This window comes from Lycorma delicatula, chromosome 5 (genome assembly GCF_047948215.1).
Source record: "Lycorma delicatula isolate Av1 chromosome 5, ASM4794821v1, whole genome shotgun sequence".
Classification (NCBI taxonomy): Eukaryota; Metazoa; Arthropoda; class Insecta; order Hemiptera; family Fulgoridae; genus Lycorma; species Lycorma delicatula.
The window spans coordinates 83,632,683-83,649,594 of NC_134459.1; the positions used below are offsets into that span (position 1 = coordinate 83,632,683).

General features: G+C 28.5%; 1 protein-coding gene across 6 annotated transcripts in view; it reads left to right on the plus strand.

Moving 5' to 3' along the window:
• Adar (Adenosine deaminase acting on RNA) overlaps window positions 1-16,912 on the plus strand; it is a 112,594-nt gene that overhangs the window by 57,092 nt on the left and 38,590 nt on the right. For all 6 annotated transcript variants that reach the window (XR_012756494.1, XR_012756493.1, XR_012756495.1 and 3 more), the window contains 2 exons: window positions 9,840-10,099; window positions 16,604-16,715. Coding sequence is in view for 3 of the 6 variants with exons in the window: in XM_075366531.1 (XP_075222646.1) it covers window positions 9,840-10,099; window positions 16,604-16,715 (372 nt within the window). In the remaining 3 variants the exon portion in view is untranslated. The remainder of the gene's footprint in view (window positions 1-9,839; window positions 10,100-16,603; window positions 16,716-16,912) is intronic.

Consider the following 16,912-nt stretch of genomic DNA (forward strand, 5'->3'; position numbering starts at 1 on the left):
TCGACCATACTAAGATGTGTGGTTAATTGAAACCCAACCACCAAAGAACACCGGTATCCACGATCTAGTATTCAAGTCCGTGTAAAAATAACTGGCTTTACTAGGACTTGAACGCTGGAACTCTCAACTTCCAAATCTGCTGATTTGGGAAGACGCGTTCACCACTAGACCAACCCGGTGGGTCTGCGATGGGGAGCTAGTTTATTATAATGATAAACAGTTTGATAATGCAAATATTTAAGAAAATTGATTAAACTTATAAAAATTAAATTAAATTGATTATATTAAATTGATAAAAATATCATATCTACTCCCATATTTCAAAGCTCAAACTTATTAGTGGTCTCATTACAGCATCTCTATTCCTATCTTATTTTTATTAAGATGCAGTTTCTTGCAAACAGCTGTTTAACATATAGGTAGCAGCTTTGTTCATTTGTCCAAATTTAAGTAATTTTTTTTTTAAATTAAAACAGATTTCAACAAATAAAATAACTATTTTTTAAATCTTTCTATTTTAACTTTTGAAACCATAATTTAAAGAAGTGAAAAATAATGGCTTTCTAGTTGTTAATGTCATTTTGAAGTAATTTTATTTACTTAAGTATTCTTTATCAATTTCTGGGAAGTGATATATTAATATTTTATAATTACAGATATTGTACATCAGTTAATTAAGAAAATAACAAGCTTTAAAATAATGCAGAAGGCCATTTTTTGACTTCTTACAAATGAGATACTTAGCTACAAAGTCAGACCTTATCTTTTGTTTTAGTAAAATCTACTAGTAACAGTGTATCCCATTTTATCCTATTAATAATGTTTGTCAGTTAAATTTTATTTTTGTTTCCTTATCCTTCATTTTTATAAAATTTATGTACGTTTAATTCATTTCACAGGTATCCTTTAACTAATAAATGCGTCTTTCTTCTTTTTTTTTTGTCAATGTTTTGCTAATAAATGCCTAAGATAGCATATTATTGTTTTAACTATTTTCTTTTCAGTTTCTCTTTAATGCTGAACATTAAAGTTATCTTCCAATATTTATAGTTACATCCCTACTGCTTTTTGAGAATATTTCACTTAATTCCAGTTTTCTGTTTATCTCTTACTCTGTTTAGGTTTCAGTTACAAGATGTGATTGGAAATTTTTAAGTTTCTAGATGGTTCAGTCAATTTTAACTGAATATTTGTACATGTGTTGAGTGTCCACAAAATTCATTCCAAAATTGTTGCCAGACCAGCAGAAATAACAGTGACTTGAAGTATCACAAGAACTGAGTAATTGGGTAGAAACTGACCCAGATTTGTTAAATAGAGTAATTACAGGCTACCAATCATGGGTTTATGGACATGATCCATCAAAGACACAATCATCATAATGGAAGGGTTCAGTTTCGCCACAACCGAAAAAAGAGTGACAAAGTTGGTAGAATGTGAAGACAATTTTGGTGATTTTCTTCTATTCTACAGTATTTTGCATCACAAATTTGTTCCTGGTGGCCAAACAGGTAATCTGGAATACTGTTAAAGTATCCTTAAGCATTTGCACAAAAATGTGCAGAAAAAAAGGGCCTGCTGCCTTCTGGTAAGATAAGAATTGGGTCCTCCACCAGGACAATGTGATCACATTCTTAATCACAGAATTTTTGGTTAAATTCCAAATTGATGTGCTTCCACAACCCCGCTGTTCCACTGATTTAGCCCTGCCGACTTCTGCCTGTTTTCTAAATTGAAGTTTTCACTGGAAGAGAACTGAAAACATCCAGTCAAACACCTGGAGGGTTCTTAACACACTTAAGAAAGAAAATTTACAGGAATACTTCCAAAAGTGGAAATACCATTGGAGTCGTTTGTTCAGTCAGAAGAGAACTGCTTTCAAGGTGTTTTATCACAATAGCCTATAAAAGTACTGCCATTCTGAAATTACAAACCCAATCTTAAAACTTTCCAATCACACCTCGTATATCAGTAATGTGGATATTTACCCTTTGAAATTGACACTTTTCCTTAAGACTGCATTATTTTGTTGATAACTTGCATTGGCTTTTTTATTTAATTTATTTTATACTTCAGCAGTAGTTACATTAGTTCAAGAATAATTTGTTAGCTGCTCATTTATTCAAAAGTATGACACTAACATTCTTTGTCTTACTCTGGTATATTAAGATTTGTTATTAATTATGAAAATTAAGGATTTTTACCAATAACAGATGATTTGTGTCATTTACATATAATTTAAAAATTTTATTATAGCTACAGATGTTCTTCATTTCTTGATAATTTGCTTGTAGCAAACACTAATAAATTAGATTAAAAGTTCTGTTTAGTTTTTTTTTTTTAATTTTGGGGATTTACACATCATACCTTCATGAATAAATTCACTGTGTGATATCAATTTAATTTTATTGAATTATAAATTTCTAATTTAATATGCTACATAAAATTTATAAAACATTTATTTGACAGTGATTTTACTTACAGGGTTGTAGTTTCTTTTGCTTAATATTATTTCAGTTATGAATTTATATAAAGTTTTGTTAAACTTTTTGCATCTTTTGACTTTTAGTTATTTATTGTTTAGTCTGAAACACATAATACTCCTATAACCTTAGATTATTATCTTCATCAGGATCATTTTCTTTTAAACCATCTCATCATTATCAGTGATAAAAGGATGTGCATTATGTAATGCTTGTTGATAATGAATTTCACATTAGAGATAATCATTTTAATAAAAGAGCAAAGTAATAATTGTTTTAACAAGAGTTTGCATTCATAACAATTTTTTCATTAAGACCTTGACTCATAATGAGATATGTTGCTTGAGGTAAAAATAAACTTTCTTTTTATAAAAAGTAGACAAGCTATGCAAATTTCCATGTTCAAGGTAATATTATTAACAAAGTTGTTTTTTCTTCTGAATTATTAAATGGACCATAACTTAAAATTAGATTAGATTTTATGAGGGGACCTGGTGACTTTATTCATTATTACCTGTGCCGCAAAGGAAACATCCTGTGGTTTCATGACTTAAGGATCAACCATTAAAGAAGCAACTACCCTGCTACTATTAAAAGGTAGCTTGATTTAATTCCCATGGCACTCATCTTAGGAAAAAAGTAAGGAATAAGAAAAAAGAGTGGGAGAAGTTAAAATTGGCCAGAGAGATGGCTGCTTTCCGATTAGGTAGATTAGAGTAGTTTTCATCTTCAACACTAATTTTGTAAAGCCAGTTTTTTTATTTTTATTTTTATATTTTTGCATGTTGTAAATAAAATTAACCAAGTAAAGCAGTTGCAATTTAGAAAACCACTAACTAATGCACATCGACATATCTAGTAACATAAAAGTTGAATACTTGGTGGAATTTTATACAAGGGTGGGGTGAAAAATCTTGGATCTCGTACACAGATGGCATTAGTACGCTTAAGTTCTCAATGGCATTGCATGATAACATTAGTTATAAGAGTTTCAAGTCGCTGCATCGCTTAGTGTAATATTTACAGTCCATCTAAGTGGAAAATGGAAAGATCTGAAAATTCACGCAATGATTAAGTACTTTTTTCAGAAAGGCTTAAATGTAAAGGAAATTAAAGAGCTTGACATTGGGAGTGGGTCACAGAGTTGAAAATGGGTTGAATGTGCACTAGTGATAAACCACATAGTGGATACCCTTCTGAAGTAACTATGCTAGAAATGATAGAAAAAGTGCGTAAATTGATTTGGCAGATCAACAAGTGGCAGTGAATGAGTTAGCTGAGTCTGTAGGCATGTCAACAGATTGCATGCAGCATAATATTTTGCACAAACATTTGGGCATGAACAAACTGTGAGCTAGATGGGTGCCACATCTGCTCATGCCTGACCAAAAACAGTGCCAAAAAAACAATCCAGAGAATTTTTACATTGATTTGTGATGGTTGATTAGACAGGTTCATCACTACACTCCAGAGACAAAACAGTGGGTTGAAAAAGGTCAACCTGCTCCAAAAAATTGAAAACAACTTTTCATGAGAAAGAGTTATAGCGACTGGTTTTTGGGATTCACATGGAATATTCAATAAAACATTAATTATTTTTAAAAGGGTAAAACAATAAATGGTGAATATTATATGACCCTATTGCAGCATCTCAGCAATTGAAATTAGGAAAAATGAATGCATTTGGCCGAAAAAAAAAGTTCTTTTCCATCAAGACATTGCTCCAGTTCAATACTTCATTCACTGCAGTGGCAGAAATCAACAAATTACAATTTGAATTGTTCCAATACCTTCTATATTCACCTGATCTGGCTCTGTGATTTGTTATTTGTTTCTTAACCAAAAAAAAAATTTTCCACTAATAGTGAAGTTATTCCTACTGTAGATGATTATTTTAAGAAGTTTGATAAATTGATGTACCAAAATGGCATAAGCGCTTTTGTGAAACACTGAGGAAGCATTAAGGTACCTTAATGTTGATTATGTTGAAAAATAAATTAAAATGTATCCAGAAAAATTATGTTATCTCATTCAGGCTTGAAACTTTTCATACTACTTTTTTGTAATACATGGTCTGGCAAACTTTGCTTTCAGTTGTGACTAAGCAAAAAATTTTTCTCCGATTTATTTTCCATTGCTAAATGAGACTACTGAAATTTTTGGATATAAATTATATAATAAAACTGGTAGTTTAAGATTATACCTGAAAATTTAGAACAAAAAATAGATTGCAAAACTGCTTCTCCAGTAGTTACCAAAATTATTGTAAAACAAAAAAAAACCTTTTTAACTTTTGAAAAAAGTTCCAACCTTTTTAGATTAAAAGTTTCTAACCTTTTTAATTGAAAATTACTTTTTAGATTCTCAAATTAAAAAAAATAATAAATTCTTTTTAACTAAATTTGTAGAGAATTTAATTTTAAGAAAGAATTTTTTAATTCTGTTCATTTTTAATTACATCAGAACAAACCTTTAAGTGTAGGAAATGTTATAATTTTAAATTAAAAAGAATAAAAAAAAGTTAATTAAAAAACATTTTTTAATAGTAGTCTTTAAAATTAACTAATTTATGAAAAAGTGTAAGAAGCTTTCATATTCAAAACTGAATAGAACAATTAATTTTGTGTCATACATTAGAACAATTCTATAAGTCAGAAGATTTAATGAAATACAGCATAAGTGTGTCACATTCTAATAATGCCTTTTCAGTTTTGTATACTGAATAAGTGCACACTTTTTTTGTTCGCTAATTGATATGAAAGGGCACCAACTGCAAACTAAACTTTAAGAAAGATTTCTTAACAGGATTCTAACCTCAAAACCTTCACTTTGGTATTTCAGTTGTTTACTTATAACCACATCATTTCTGTCATTCTTTACTTTTTGCTAAATGCCAAGAACATTTTATTTTAAAAAAAAGAAGGAATTTAGCATATTTACCGTAGCAATTGTACTGAGTGTTTATTGTGCGGTAAAGTATGCTAAGTTTGTAAAGAAAATACTTAACCATTTCCTCTTCAGAAAGTTCAAAATTTACCATCTGGAGGTGATGAATTGGGTTGAATTTCAAGACAACAATCATAATTTTATTTAGTGATTAGACAGCTTCTTTTTTTTTTCAAAAAATGGGAGTTAATTACTCGCAAGAGATCATCAGTGAGGTTCTGAAAATCCACTAGGTGCATTAAAAATGACATTTTATATTAATGATTGGTATGCCATTATTGACCCACCATAATTATTTATTCATGAAAAATTAGTATTTGCAGGCAATTAGGTTTAATTTTTTGCAAAATAACTTGCCACCTCTTTTTGAGAAGATATAAAATTACTTAAATAAAACTTAAGCAAATATTGGTTGGTCATGGTAGACCAACCAATTTGTTGGCTTCCAAGCTCACCGCCTCACTTAATATCACTGTTTGCGATGTTAGTTTGTAGACATACTTTTGAATATTAAAAAAAAATTAATTTAACGGAACAGTTTAGTACTTACAACACTGCTTAAGTTATGCTAAATCGCCCAAGGAAATTTTGATAGAGCAGATTGCAGCATAAATACTAACAAAAAACATTTTGATTAATTTATGTAATTTTATATTAACTCGTTTAAATTTTCATTTATTTTGAAAAGTTAATTTTCCTTCTTCAAATTTTTTCTACTCTTAATAGTGTTTTTCTACATTTTCTCAGAAGATTTGTAAGGTATAGTTGGGACAGATTTTTTTTCTTTATAGATTAAAAACGTGCAAAACCAATTGTGCTCCAAGAGTCTTGTTATAGAATCATTTAATACTGAAATAAAAATAGTGTTTTCGGGCTCTTTTTTTTAGCATTTACATTTTTTGTGAGACAAATATATATATATTAGTTTATTATTAATTTGAAAACAGAGTTAGTATTTTGCTTTTTACAATGAAAGTAAAATTCAGAACCATAAGCATTATGGAAAGTTTAATTTTTTTTAACATTCAATATCATAAATGATCTGTCATGATGATTTAACAAACAGCTACCACAAGTTGTATTTACATGCATGTAGTCTTGATGTTATAGTCGATTGGACATGCAAATTTAGTGACTAATTACAAATTTATTGTGTTTTTGTTGGTGATTGTTAGCAAAGAAATTTTTTTTTTTGTTATAAACTTGTTAAATGGCAAACCGAATGAAATTAAATATGTTTTCAATCAGTTATGAAGATGTCCGGTGTCAGCTAGTTTTTTTTTAAGACAATTGTCAAAATAGTATATGCAATATAAAAATGGTATGTTCTTTGCTATTTTCTTCTTTTTTTTCTTTTGTATTTTGTAATGTTTGAATGGAAGTGTGGTCATTTTTTTAAATGTATAATGGTGTCTATGTTTGTTGATTTCTGATTTACATTTATGAGATGGTTAGCTATAATGTTGTGGAGGGCTTTTAAGTGTTATCATGTTTGAAGCTGTGATTTTGTGATCAATATAGAAGAAGGTGTAGTCAGAGTAATTCAGATTATATGTACAGTGACATTGGGCATTGTGTTTATGATCAATGGTTTATTTGTTTGCTGTTCTGAAGACCACATTTAATTCGGGCTTTAACTTGTGAGCCATTTTCTCAGCACCATAATTTATGAATATTAACATCATGTTTTTATTTGGCCAAGAATTTTCTGATTATAAGTTTTGAAAGGGTTATATTTTTAAATTTGATTCAGTTTGTCATTTAAAAAATGTATGTTTTAAATTATTAGAAATCAATGCAAGATATATATGTTGTAGGATTTTTCATAAATCAAATTTGCTGGAATTGTAAGATATGATTTTGATTTTTAAATGTGATGTTCAGTTTACATATTTAACAGTAAACTATTTGAAAATCTCCAAATAGATATATAAAACATAAAAAATAAGTATATTATAGAAACAGTATGGCTCATATTTTATTTAATTTACAGTGTTGTGCTGCTGTCTTATATTTTATTTACTTATACCTTAACTTGTAGTAATAATACTTAAAACAAAATTTTCTCAGAAAGTTGTAATTTCATTTTTACAGATGTTTCAATTAGTTATTAATACTAACAGAATAATTGTTTTTATATTATTTTATTACAATCTACAAGTTTTGAACCACTCGCATGTAATAGCAATAATGCATTACTTACAATATATCATATACTTTATATAAAAATGTTTTATTTACTTTTTCTGAGATTTGTTGATATCATTAAATAAAAAGGCTGACCCTCATTGTGTGTTTGTTTTGTAAATGTAAAAATGTTAACAGAATAAATTTGAATCTTTAGAATAAAATTTCTTTAAAAAATTATAAATCGTAAAAAAAATAAGTACGAATTATATTTTTTTTGTAAATGAAAACAATAGAACGTCGGTAAATTTTAATTCAATTTTTTTAGAAGTTAAAAATAGTTATTACCTGTGTGTGTGTGTGTGTGTGTGTGTATTTGTGTGAACATATTTTTAAAATTTTTCTATGCATTGCGTAAAAATTATATTTGAGATTATAATTTTAGTAAATTTTATTACTTAAAACTGGATGAACCTGCATTGTATATTAGACATCTTTTAAGTACTTAGAATTTTTATTACTTTTAACATGAATTAAGAGAAAGTTCAATTCTGCTTTGCTTTGTAATGAACATTTGTGTAATTTTTTAGTCAAATATATTCACATCAGTTTAATCAATTTGTTAAAGGGGAATTATGTAAAAAAAGTGACAAAGTTTAATTTTTTTTTTTTTTTATGTTTCTATTGAGGATTACTTTAAAATCCCAAATTGAGTTATTTTTAGTAAGGGAATGTGTAGATATATGCCAAAAATATTGGTCTAATGAAATTTAAGAAATTCTTATGCATAATGACTGGATACTACAAATGGACTACAGGTTATCAGCATTATACACTATACATGTTGCAGTGATTAAGTATAATGTTGCTCTGTACAATTCTAAATTCATTAATTAAACTACAATTTGAGAAGGCCAGTTAGTTATTACTATTTTGAATATCAATATTTTATATAGGCCTAATAAAATATTAAAGCCATTTTATTTAATGTTGCTTTTAAATAATCAGACTGTTTTTTTTTTTTTTTTAATACTTTTATTTGTAGTTGCATCAGCAAAAAGTCATTAAATTTGTAGTCTTAAGACTTGTGGTTAATTGAAATCCAACCACCAAAGAATACTGATATCCAAAATCTAGTATTCAAATCCCAATAAAATTTTTTATTGGGATTTTTTATATACCTTTATTAGGATTTGAACCTGAGAACTTCGACTTCAAAATCAGCTCATTTATGACAAGTTAGACCAAACCGGTGGGTTGTCAATTTTGAAGGCATATCTTAGACAAAATTTTAACACTGTAATTGAAATGTAATATAATCTGATCCATTTTTTAAATTGTTTGGTAAAATTTGTTTTAATTGATTGATTGATTGGATATTACTCCAAGAGTAATATTAAAATACTTTTCATGTCTGGTTAATTTCTGTTTAATTCACTGTGGACTTCAGATTTTGGCCTTTGTGTGTGTGTGTCAGTATGACAGAAGTTGATGGTAGCTCAATGAATTAAAGTTTTATATATATATATATATATATATTTTTTTTTTAACCTGTTATGGAATGTTAAATTGAGTGGTATTTTTCAATGCTGTAATATGTAATACTTGTACTGTTAAGATGAAAGTATATTTTAATGTTAAACATAATTATTTGAATCAGCTTCTGTTCTAGCCTTTCTGTCTTGAAAATATATTTTTTTAATGCTGTAAATAATGAGAATATATAAAATATTTATTTTTATTCTATATTTGGATCTGATTCAGGGAATTAAGCAACAGGAGTTCTTTTATTGAGGTTTTTATTTTAATAACATTTTCATTCATCATTCTGAGACAAAGCATTTATAATTAAATTCTTTTAATTTATAATATTTGTGTTCATCATTACTTTATTGCAGTGCTTGTGTGTATTTAGCATACAAGCACTGTAGCTAAACACTTGCTGCATATTCAGGTAAAAGTTATTCATTACATTACATAATTAATTTTTTTTTTGTAGCCACACTTAATTTTTGTAATAAAATAACAAGGGATATTAGCAATTTTAATTGAAAAAATGTAAATTTATGAGGAAACTTAATTTAGGAGCTTATAATAATAAACATTACACAAGTGTTCCAGATGTAATATACTTACTACTATTAATTTGTCAGTTAATTGTATGAGGTAAATTTTTTGTCATTTGAACTTTTGATTCTCAACACAAAACTGGTACACCCATTAATAAATGTTTGCTTATTGTTGATATTTTGTTTATACTAATAATTAACCCTTTATTTTCAGCTTGATACTCAATAAATATACGGAATTAATGGAAAATGATCCAACGCATATGAGACGTAAAGTTCTTGCCGGTATAGTCATGACTACTGGACCAGATTGTCAAGGTATAGTGATTTCATTAGGAACTGGAACAAAGTGTATCAGTGGTGAACATATTAGTATTAAAGGTGCTGTAATTAATGATTCTCATGCAGAAATAATTGCTAGGCGTGGCCTATGTTACTATCTTTATAATCAACTGTATCAACTATCTTATCCAGGTCAGTTTTAATGAATTATAAAGATATAAATTGATACTAATAATTTTTCATTTTTTATATATATGTATATATATATACCTTCAAATTTGTGTTCAAAAATCCTAATATAAATAAAAGTAATTATATGTATATGGGTGTGTATGTTAGTTCAACAGAACCGATTTCAACCAAACTTGGAACAACTATTACTAACTACAAAATTACTGTGTTAGGCATCCCTACCAAACAGCTGCAGGAAAGCGTGAGAGTTGAGAGCCATAAAAGGTTAAAATTCTGGAACATTTGAGAATATTTTCAAACATTACTTATTTTGGAAATTTGTAGAACTTCCTAACAGTTTCTAGAATGTTTTGGAGCATTCTAGATCATTCTCAAATATTTTTTAACATTATTGCATATTAGAACAAGAAGGAAAGAAAAAAATGTTGTTTTATAGGCAGGCATTGGCTTAGTCTTTGTCATTACAGCCTTGAACTCTGTTGTGTTTGTAGTTTGAAAGCTGTGATTAATTAAATGTATGTTTTACATTTGTATAGTTGCATTACTTATTTGTTTATTATACAATTCTATGTTCATCAAAATTAAAATGTGATGTAAATTTAAATCATATTAAAAATTAAATTAAATTGTACATATTTGTATAGTTGCATTAATTATTGTATTCTATATTTAAAAGTTTAAAATACATGTTCATTTTTCAAACTCAAGTTTTCATTCAAGCCATACGTAGGATAGTAGATTTGAAAGGTTAAAAATTCAACAAGAAGAAATGCAAAGGAGATCTATATTTGTTATGGAAAGTTAGTGACAATTTTTGTAAAAAAGAAATGGATGGGCCTATGAAGAAATTATGACACTGAGTTGCACCAGTATATAAACTAGTTGTATATACAACAATAAGTTATGTTGTAAGCTGATTACTTTATAGTGAGCAATTGTTATGAAGATAAAAAAAAGATTAATAAATTAAGCAATAGTTAACAAAGTATTAAATTTGATGTTCTGTATGAGTTTAAAATTCACATAAAAAATTCTGCTATTGAAAGATTTTAGAAAATTTAAATTTTAACCACGAGAAGGAAATGTTGCTCCTGTAAAAATTATCTTTACTTTTTATTTTCTATAAGGTCCTAAGAATACTGCTCTTACTGTAATCCATTCATGATACCATGTTGACCTCAGAATTTGGAAAATGTTCATGAAAAAATGTTTTGTTTAATTGTTACTTTCTCATTGGTTCTGGATAAAAAAAGCTCTTCTGTTGGCTTACATCAGTTGAAAAGATGAATTTTCATTCCTAAATATCATTGGATATTGCTCTTCCTTGCCGTACCTAATTATAGAATATTTTATGATCAGTGCAGTAAAGATGCCTATAGGTTATCCTATAGGCACTATTTCTACATATGAATGATGGCAAATATCAAGACCACTATAAATTATATGGAAGAATCAAAGCCACCTATTATTGGTCATAGACTTTTTTGATGACTGCCTTATGTAAGCTTCAGTCTGCCTCCTATGTATCAAATTATCACAACAGTATTGTTAGTTCTGTACCAGGCTGTTCAGTATTTTGTCATACTGAAGCCAACTCATGTAGCTATATATAAAATATTCTTAAACTCCTGGATTAGCTTACTGTAAGCCATTGAAAGGACATATATTTAGTTAAAATATGTTCTGCTCTGTTGTAATTCTGAAATTTAATGCTTTTTCCAGTGAATTTGTTCAAGTAGGAATTGTTAGTAACAATTCCTACAAGGCGAATGAAAAAGCTACTTTTGCAGTTTACTTATATATTTCTATTATGTTCCACTGACACGAGCTTAGTTCTGTCAATTTTGTATAGCCTTGTTCTGAAACACTATAAACATTTATTTCTTAACTTTGATAATGCACTCAGGGCAATGCAATCAACTTTTTGCCATTTTCTGTAATTCAAGAATTCCTCCCGCAATGTAAAAGATGTTAATATTGATTCGAATTCAAGCAGAGCATGCAGGGATACATTTTGAAATTTTAGGGTAAGTGCATAATGAGTGCTGGTCGCAGGTTACTGACAAGCAACAACCTGCAACCAACAGGAATGACCCATTGTAAAATTACTTAAGAAAAGTAGTGAACAACTATTACTTGAATATATAGTAAGTATTTAGTAGTGAATACTAAAAGATTACCCAAGCACTGCAACAAAGAAATGCTAAACACAAATATTGTCAGTAAAAGAATTTAACTGTACATATTTTGTCTCAGAATGATGAAAGAAAATGTGATTAAAATAAAAACCTCAATAAAAGAACTCCCCTTGGTTCTTTAATTTTCTGAATCTCATCCAAAGTTAAAATAAATATTTTAAATGTGCCTATTATTTGAAGAGATGACATTTAAAAAAAAAATTTCAAGATAAAAGCCTAGAATAGAATGGATTCAAACATTTATGTTTGAACGTCTGATAACTTCAATAAGGTACGTACCTCAAAGTAATTAGTCTTTCTTCAAATTGGTTTACATAAATTACACCATTGCTTTTGTATCAAAGTTCTATTTTGGATTTATTGAAGTAAAGTTTTTCCATACTCATTTGCTTGTACATAAAAAACCTTTCCAGATTTTCTTTCAGTTTAGGGAAAGATGATAATACCTCCTTGTACTTATCTGTTTTTATTTGTTTTATGAATTATCTTCTCTAATAGACAATGAATTTTTGTGAACAAGCTATCCAAAAGAAAAAAATATCTTCGCTGCTACTACTGGAACTCATCTCATTCGAGTAAATAATCACAATCAATGTGATTCAAGCTTCCTCTGTGAACACTCACAGAAACCTGCGACCAGTGTTCACTATGCACTTAATCATATTGCACCTGCCTGGTATGTCATGAATAAAAAGTAATTACAACATTGTGTGTATAGTCTCCTAAATATTTTTCAGGGTAATTTAGAAGGAAAGGGAAATAATTTGGGAACTATTTTAGAGCTTGAAATAAAGAAAAAAGTTCATACAAACATTTGTCCAAAAACACTTTGTTATCAAGTTAGCTAGCAAAAAACTTCACACAGGTATTAGTAAAATAAGGTCATACTGAAGTTTTTAAGGTATTATTTACTTGATAGTTTATTATGATTTTATTACTTAAAAATCAAATAAAAGAGTTCCCAGGACTGCATCACCTGTAGCTTTCATGATATCAAACATAAAACAAAAAAATTCTTTGACAAAAAAAGTTTTATTTTGTTTTTTTAGGTTTGAAGTACAATAACTTAGTTATTGTACTTTGGCTTTATTAAAAAGCCAATGAAAGTCCACGACAAACAAAAAAAAAAGAACAGAACCAAACTTAACAGAAAAATATTGTGAATTTGTAAAAATTAAAGTCATTTTTAGTACAATAAATTTAGACCTTTGAAAAATAAGTACTTTAATTTACACTAAAAAATGTACTCACTGTGGTTTATACTTAATTAATTTTCTATAAGTGTTTGAAAATACTACCATTAACATTGATGCACTTTTCAACTCATTTCCTTACATTTTCTTTGCCAGGCTAATGATATATTCATGTTCCTTGAGGGCACCAGCCTGGAGAATGCAGTCATTCATTTATCCATCTTGCTAATGGTACATTTTTGCTCAAGGCTCAAGGTTAATATACTAGTGGACAATTGTGCGCCATCTCATTGGAATAGACAGAATAAAATGATATGCTCCTATGTAGCTCACATTAAAGCTCAACCAAATCATCCTACCTTTGATATTATATTCTCCAACTAGCATGTTAGTCGATATGAGGAACAGCCAACGTCTACTAATCCTCTAGCCATCAGAGCTCATCAACTTTTCTTATTTCTAAATATACAATTACCTCCAGTACCTGCTGTACCTAATATTATTACTCCCTTTGGTGGCCTTCCCTTGTGAATTATTGCCTCAGTCTCGGTTGATATCAAAAAAGGGACACAAATCCGGTTAACTTAAGTGTAAAATTTTTTAATATTGTAAATAGCATAAATGCAGCTATAGTTTATTCAGACGGCTCTAGACATTGTAATTTTGTTGGTTGTACTTTTGTGGTTGCCAATACAAAAGAACATACATATTTTTCCTTCCCTACATCGCCAGTGTTTTCATCATTGAGTTGTATGCTATTGACAAGGCCTTAAATATACTTAGCCCAAAATTCAGACATGTTCTTGTCTGTTCAGATTCATAAGTACTTTGTAGGTGATTAAAGTGACATCTATTCCAGACACCTATTGTCTTTGATATAGTTTGTTTTCTCTGTAAGACATCTGTGAGCTGCTGCTGGATCAATAGTCATATTGAAATTTCAGATAATGAGTGTGCTGATCATGCTGCAAAAGAGGTCTGTTTGCAGCAGCATTGATAATGATGCCTCATTGAGAGCCCAGGGCAAAACTTCCTCATATACAATAATCTAAGGTCCAGTGATCTAGGTGGCCAATTAACCAACCCTCTACATTCATTCCATTTATCAGTAAATTTTTCATGTAAGAATTGTCATCATTAATGAAATGTGTTGGTGCTCCATCAAATTGATAATACACTTCAATTTGTATCACCAATGAAAAATGTTCAAGCATTGTTTAAAAATTCCAGATAATTTCACCTTGTGACATGTTCTAGTATGAAAGGGCCTCTTAATTGGTTGATCTTGCCACTCCAAACTTTCACTGAAAATTGTTGCTGGAAATTTGATTCAACTATGGTATATGGGTTTTCTTCAGACTATTGATGTGAATTCCATGTTTTGTTTATGCCATTACGGGTAAAAGTAGCTTCGTCCAAAAATAATATGAACAGAATTAATCTGTAATTATGGTTAACCCACTGACAAAACTGCAGTCTTCTGGCATGAACACCAAGCTGGAGGTGTTGAACTTTGTAAGCATGATAAGGACATAAGTTCATGAACATGTAGTATCTTACATGCTGTACTTCGTGAAATGTCAAGTTGTGTAGAAGGAGTAAGCTTTACCACGTGAAGAATTTTTTCCCTTTCATCATTTTCAGATAAAACATAAGTGCTGGGAAGCATACCATTCTCATAAAGATTATTAAAAATTCTACAAATATTGTTCGGAACTACTCATTGAGGATGCCTACATCAGTATTCTTCCATCGCACCTGGAGCACTTCCATCACAAAAGCCACACACAAAAATCATTTCAATTTATTATGCATGAGTGAAGAGACGCAGCATTTTTTAAAATAAAGAATTCAAGATGTAATTTCATTTTTTTAAATTCAGTTACAATTGGAAAATGTAGATGTAGTTCGAGTACAATAAACACAAAATCACTACGTAACTTGATTGCCAAAAATAAGTAAACATAACCAAAGTTATGTCAAAACAACTAGACCACTTAACGTTTATTATTAACACATAACTACAGTTACACATAATAATTCTTATAACAATGAGTATTATTGAAATTCATTTTGAAGTATACAGTTAGTGATGCCAACCCAATTTTTCAAAGATCTAAATCTATTATACTAAAAAAAGTTGTTTTTTTTTTTTTTTAGTAATTCATAACTCTTTTCTGTTAAATTTTGTTTTTATTAATAAAAGATTATTAGATTATTCTTTTTATTTTTCATATTCTTTGTTAAATCAGTTTTCTCAGAATTAAATTCTCTATAAATTTTGTTAATAAAATTTATGCATTTACTGATCATTTAACAAAGTTATTATACTTAACATATTTTTCATTTAATTGTACACAGTCCAACTTTCATTCTATTAGTCATTACTGTCTTTATAAAAGCTTCCAAATGTGAAATTTTAATTTATCATAGATTGCTATTCCTGTATTCCAGAATCTAGATGAAAAAATTTGTATTATCCCAGGTACAATTATTTGCCATTAGAAGTCACCAGTATGAACCTCTTGTACGAAAATTCAGGTTTCCCCTCCTAAACTTATATGGATTCTTATTTTATATAAATTATTATCCTATGTATTAATCATTTTGATTTTATGTTCTGTACTTTTGCTCAAGAGATACTCTTGTACATGTGTGCAATAGAGTAACTTCTTAATTATAAAATGTAACTAACCTCTCATAATAGCAAATGTAATTTCTAACTTCACTCTTGAATAAAAATAATCAGTTTAATTTGATGAAACTTAGTGGATCTATCCATATCTATCTATATTAGTTCATCTATCATTTTTAACTATTTTTGTTATCAGGTTTAAGATATACTGAAATAAATGTTTAATTTTCACAAAATAACTTTTTACATTATTAAAGTTTACTACAAGCAATCATATGGTTAGAATCATCTATATTTAATGAAATCAGGTAAAATGAATACTTTTACACGTTACATATCATTTTTCCATTAGTAACATATTTTTTCATTTGTAACATATTTTTTGTAATCAATAAATAATATATGATTTTCTTAGCATGGCTTATTTATTATATAGTTGCTTTAAAAAATCCTCAAAATATTTTGTTCATTATTTCAGAACTATCTTCAGACTCAATTTTTGAACCAAAGCCAGATGGGAAAGGTTATAAACTGAAAGATAATATAAAATTTCATTTATTTATAAATACGTCACCATGTGGAGATGCTAGGTAAGTTAGAGATTATTATTTTGCTGTCTTTTAATTAAGTAAAAGAAAAAGTGAAAAAAAAGGTTTTTCACTTTTGTTTACTCTTTTCCCATTTAAGATTAATTTTTAAAATAAAAACTATTCAAGTGATTGTACTTTTACACGTAAAATTGAAAAATGAAAAGTTAAATGATAATTTCTCATAGCCGCGTAAAAAA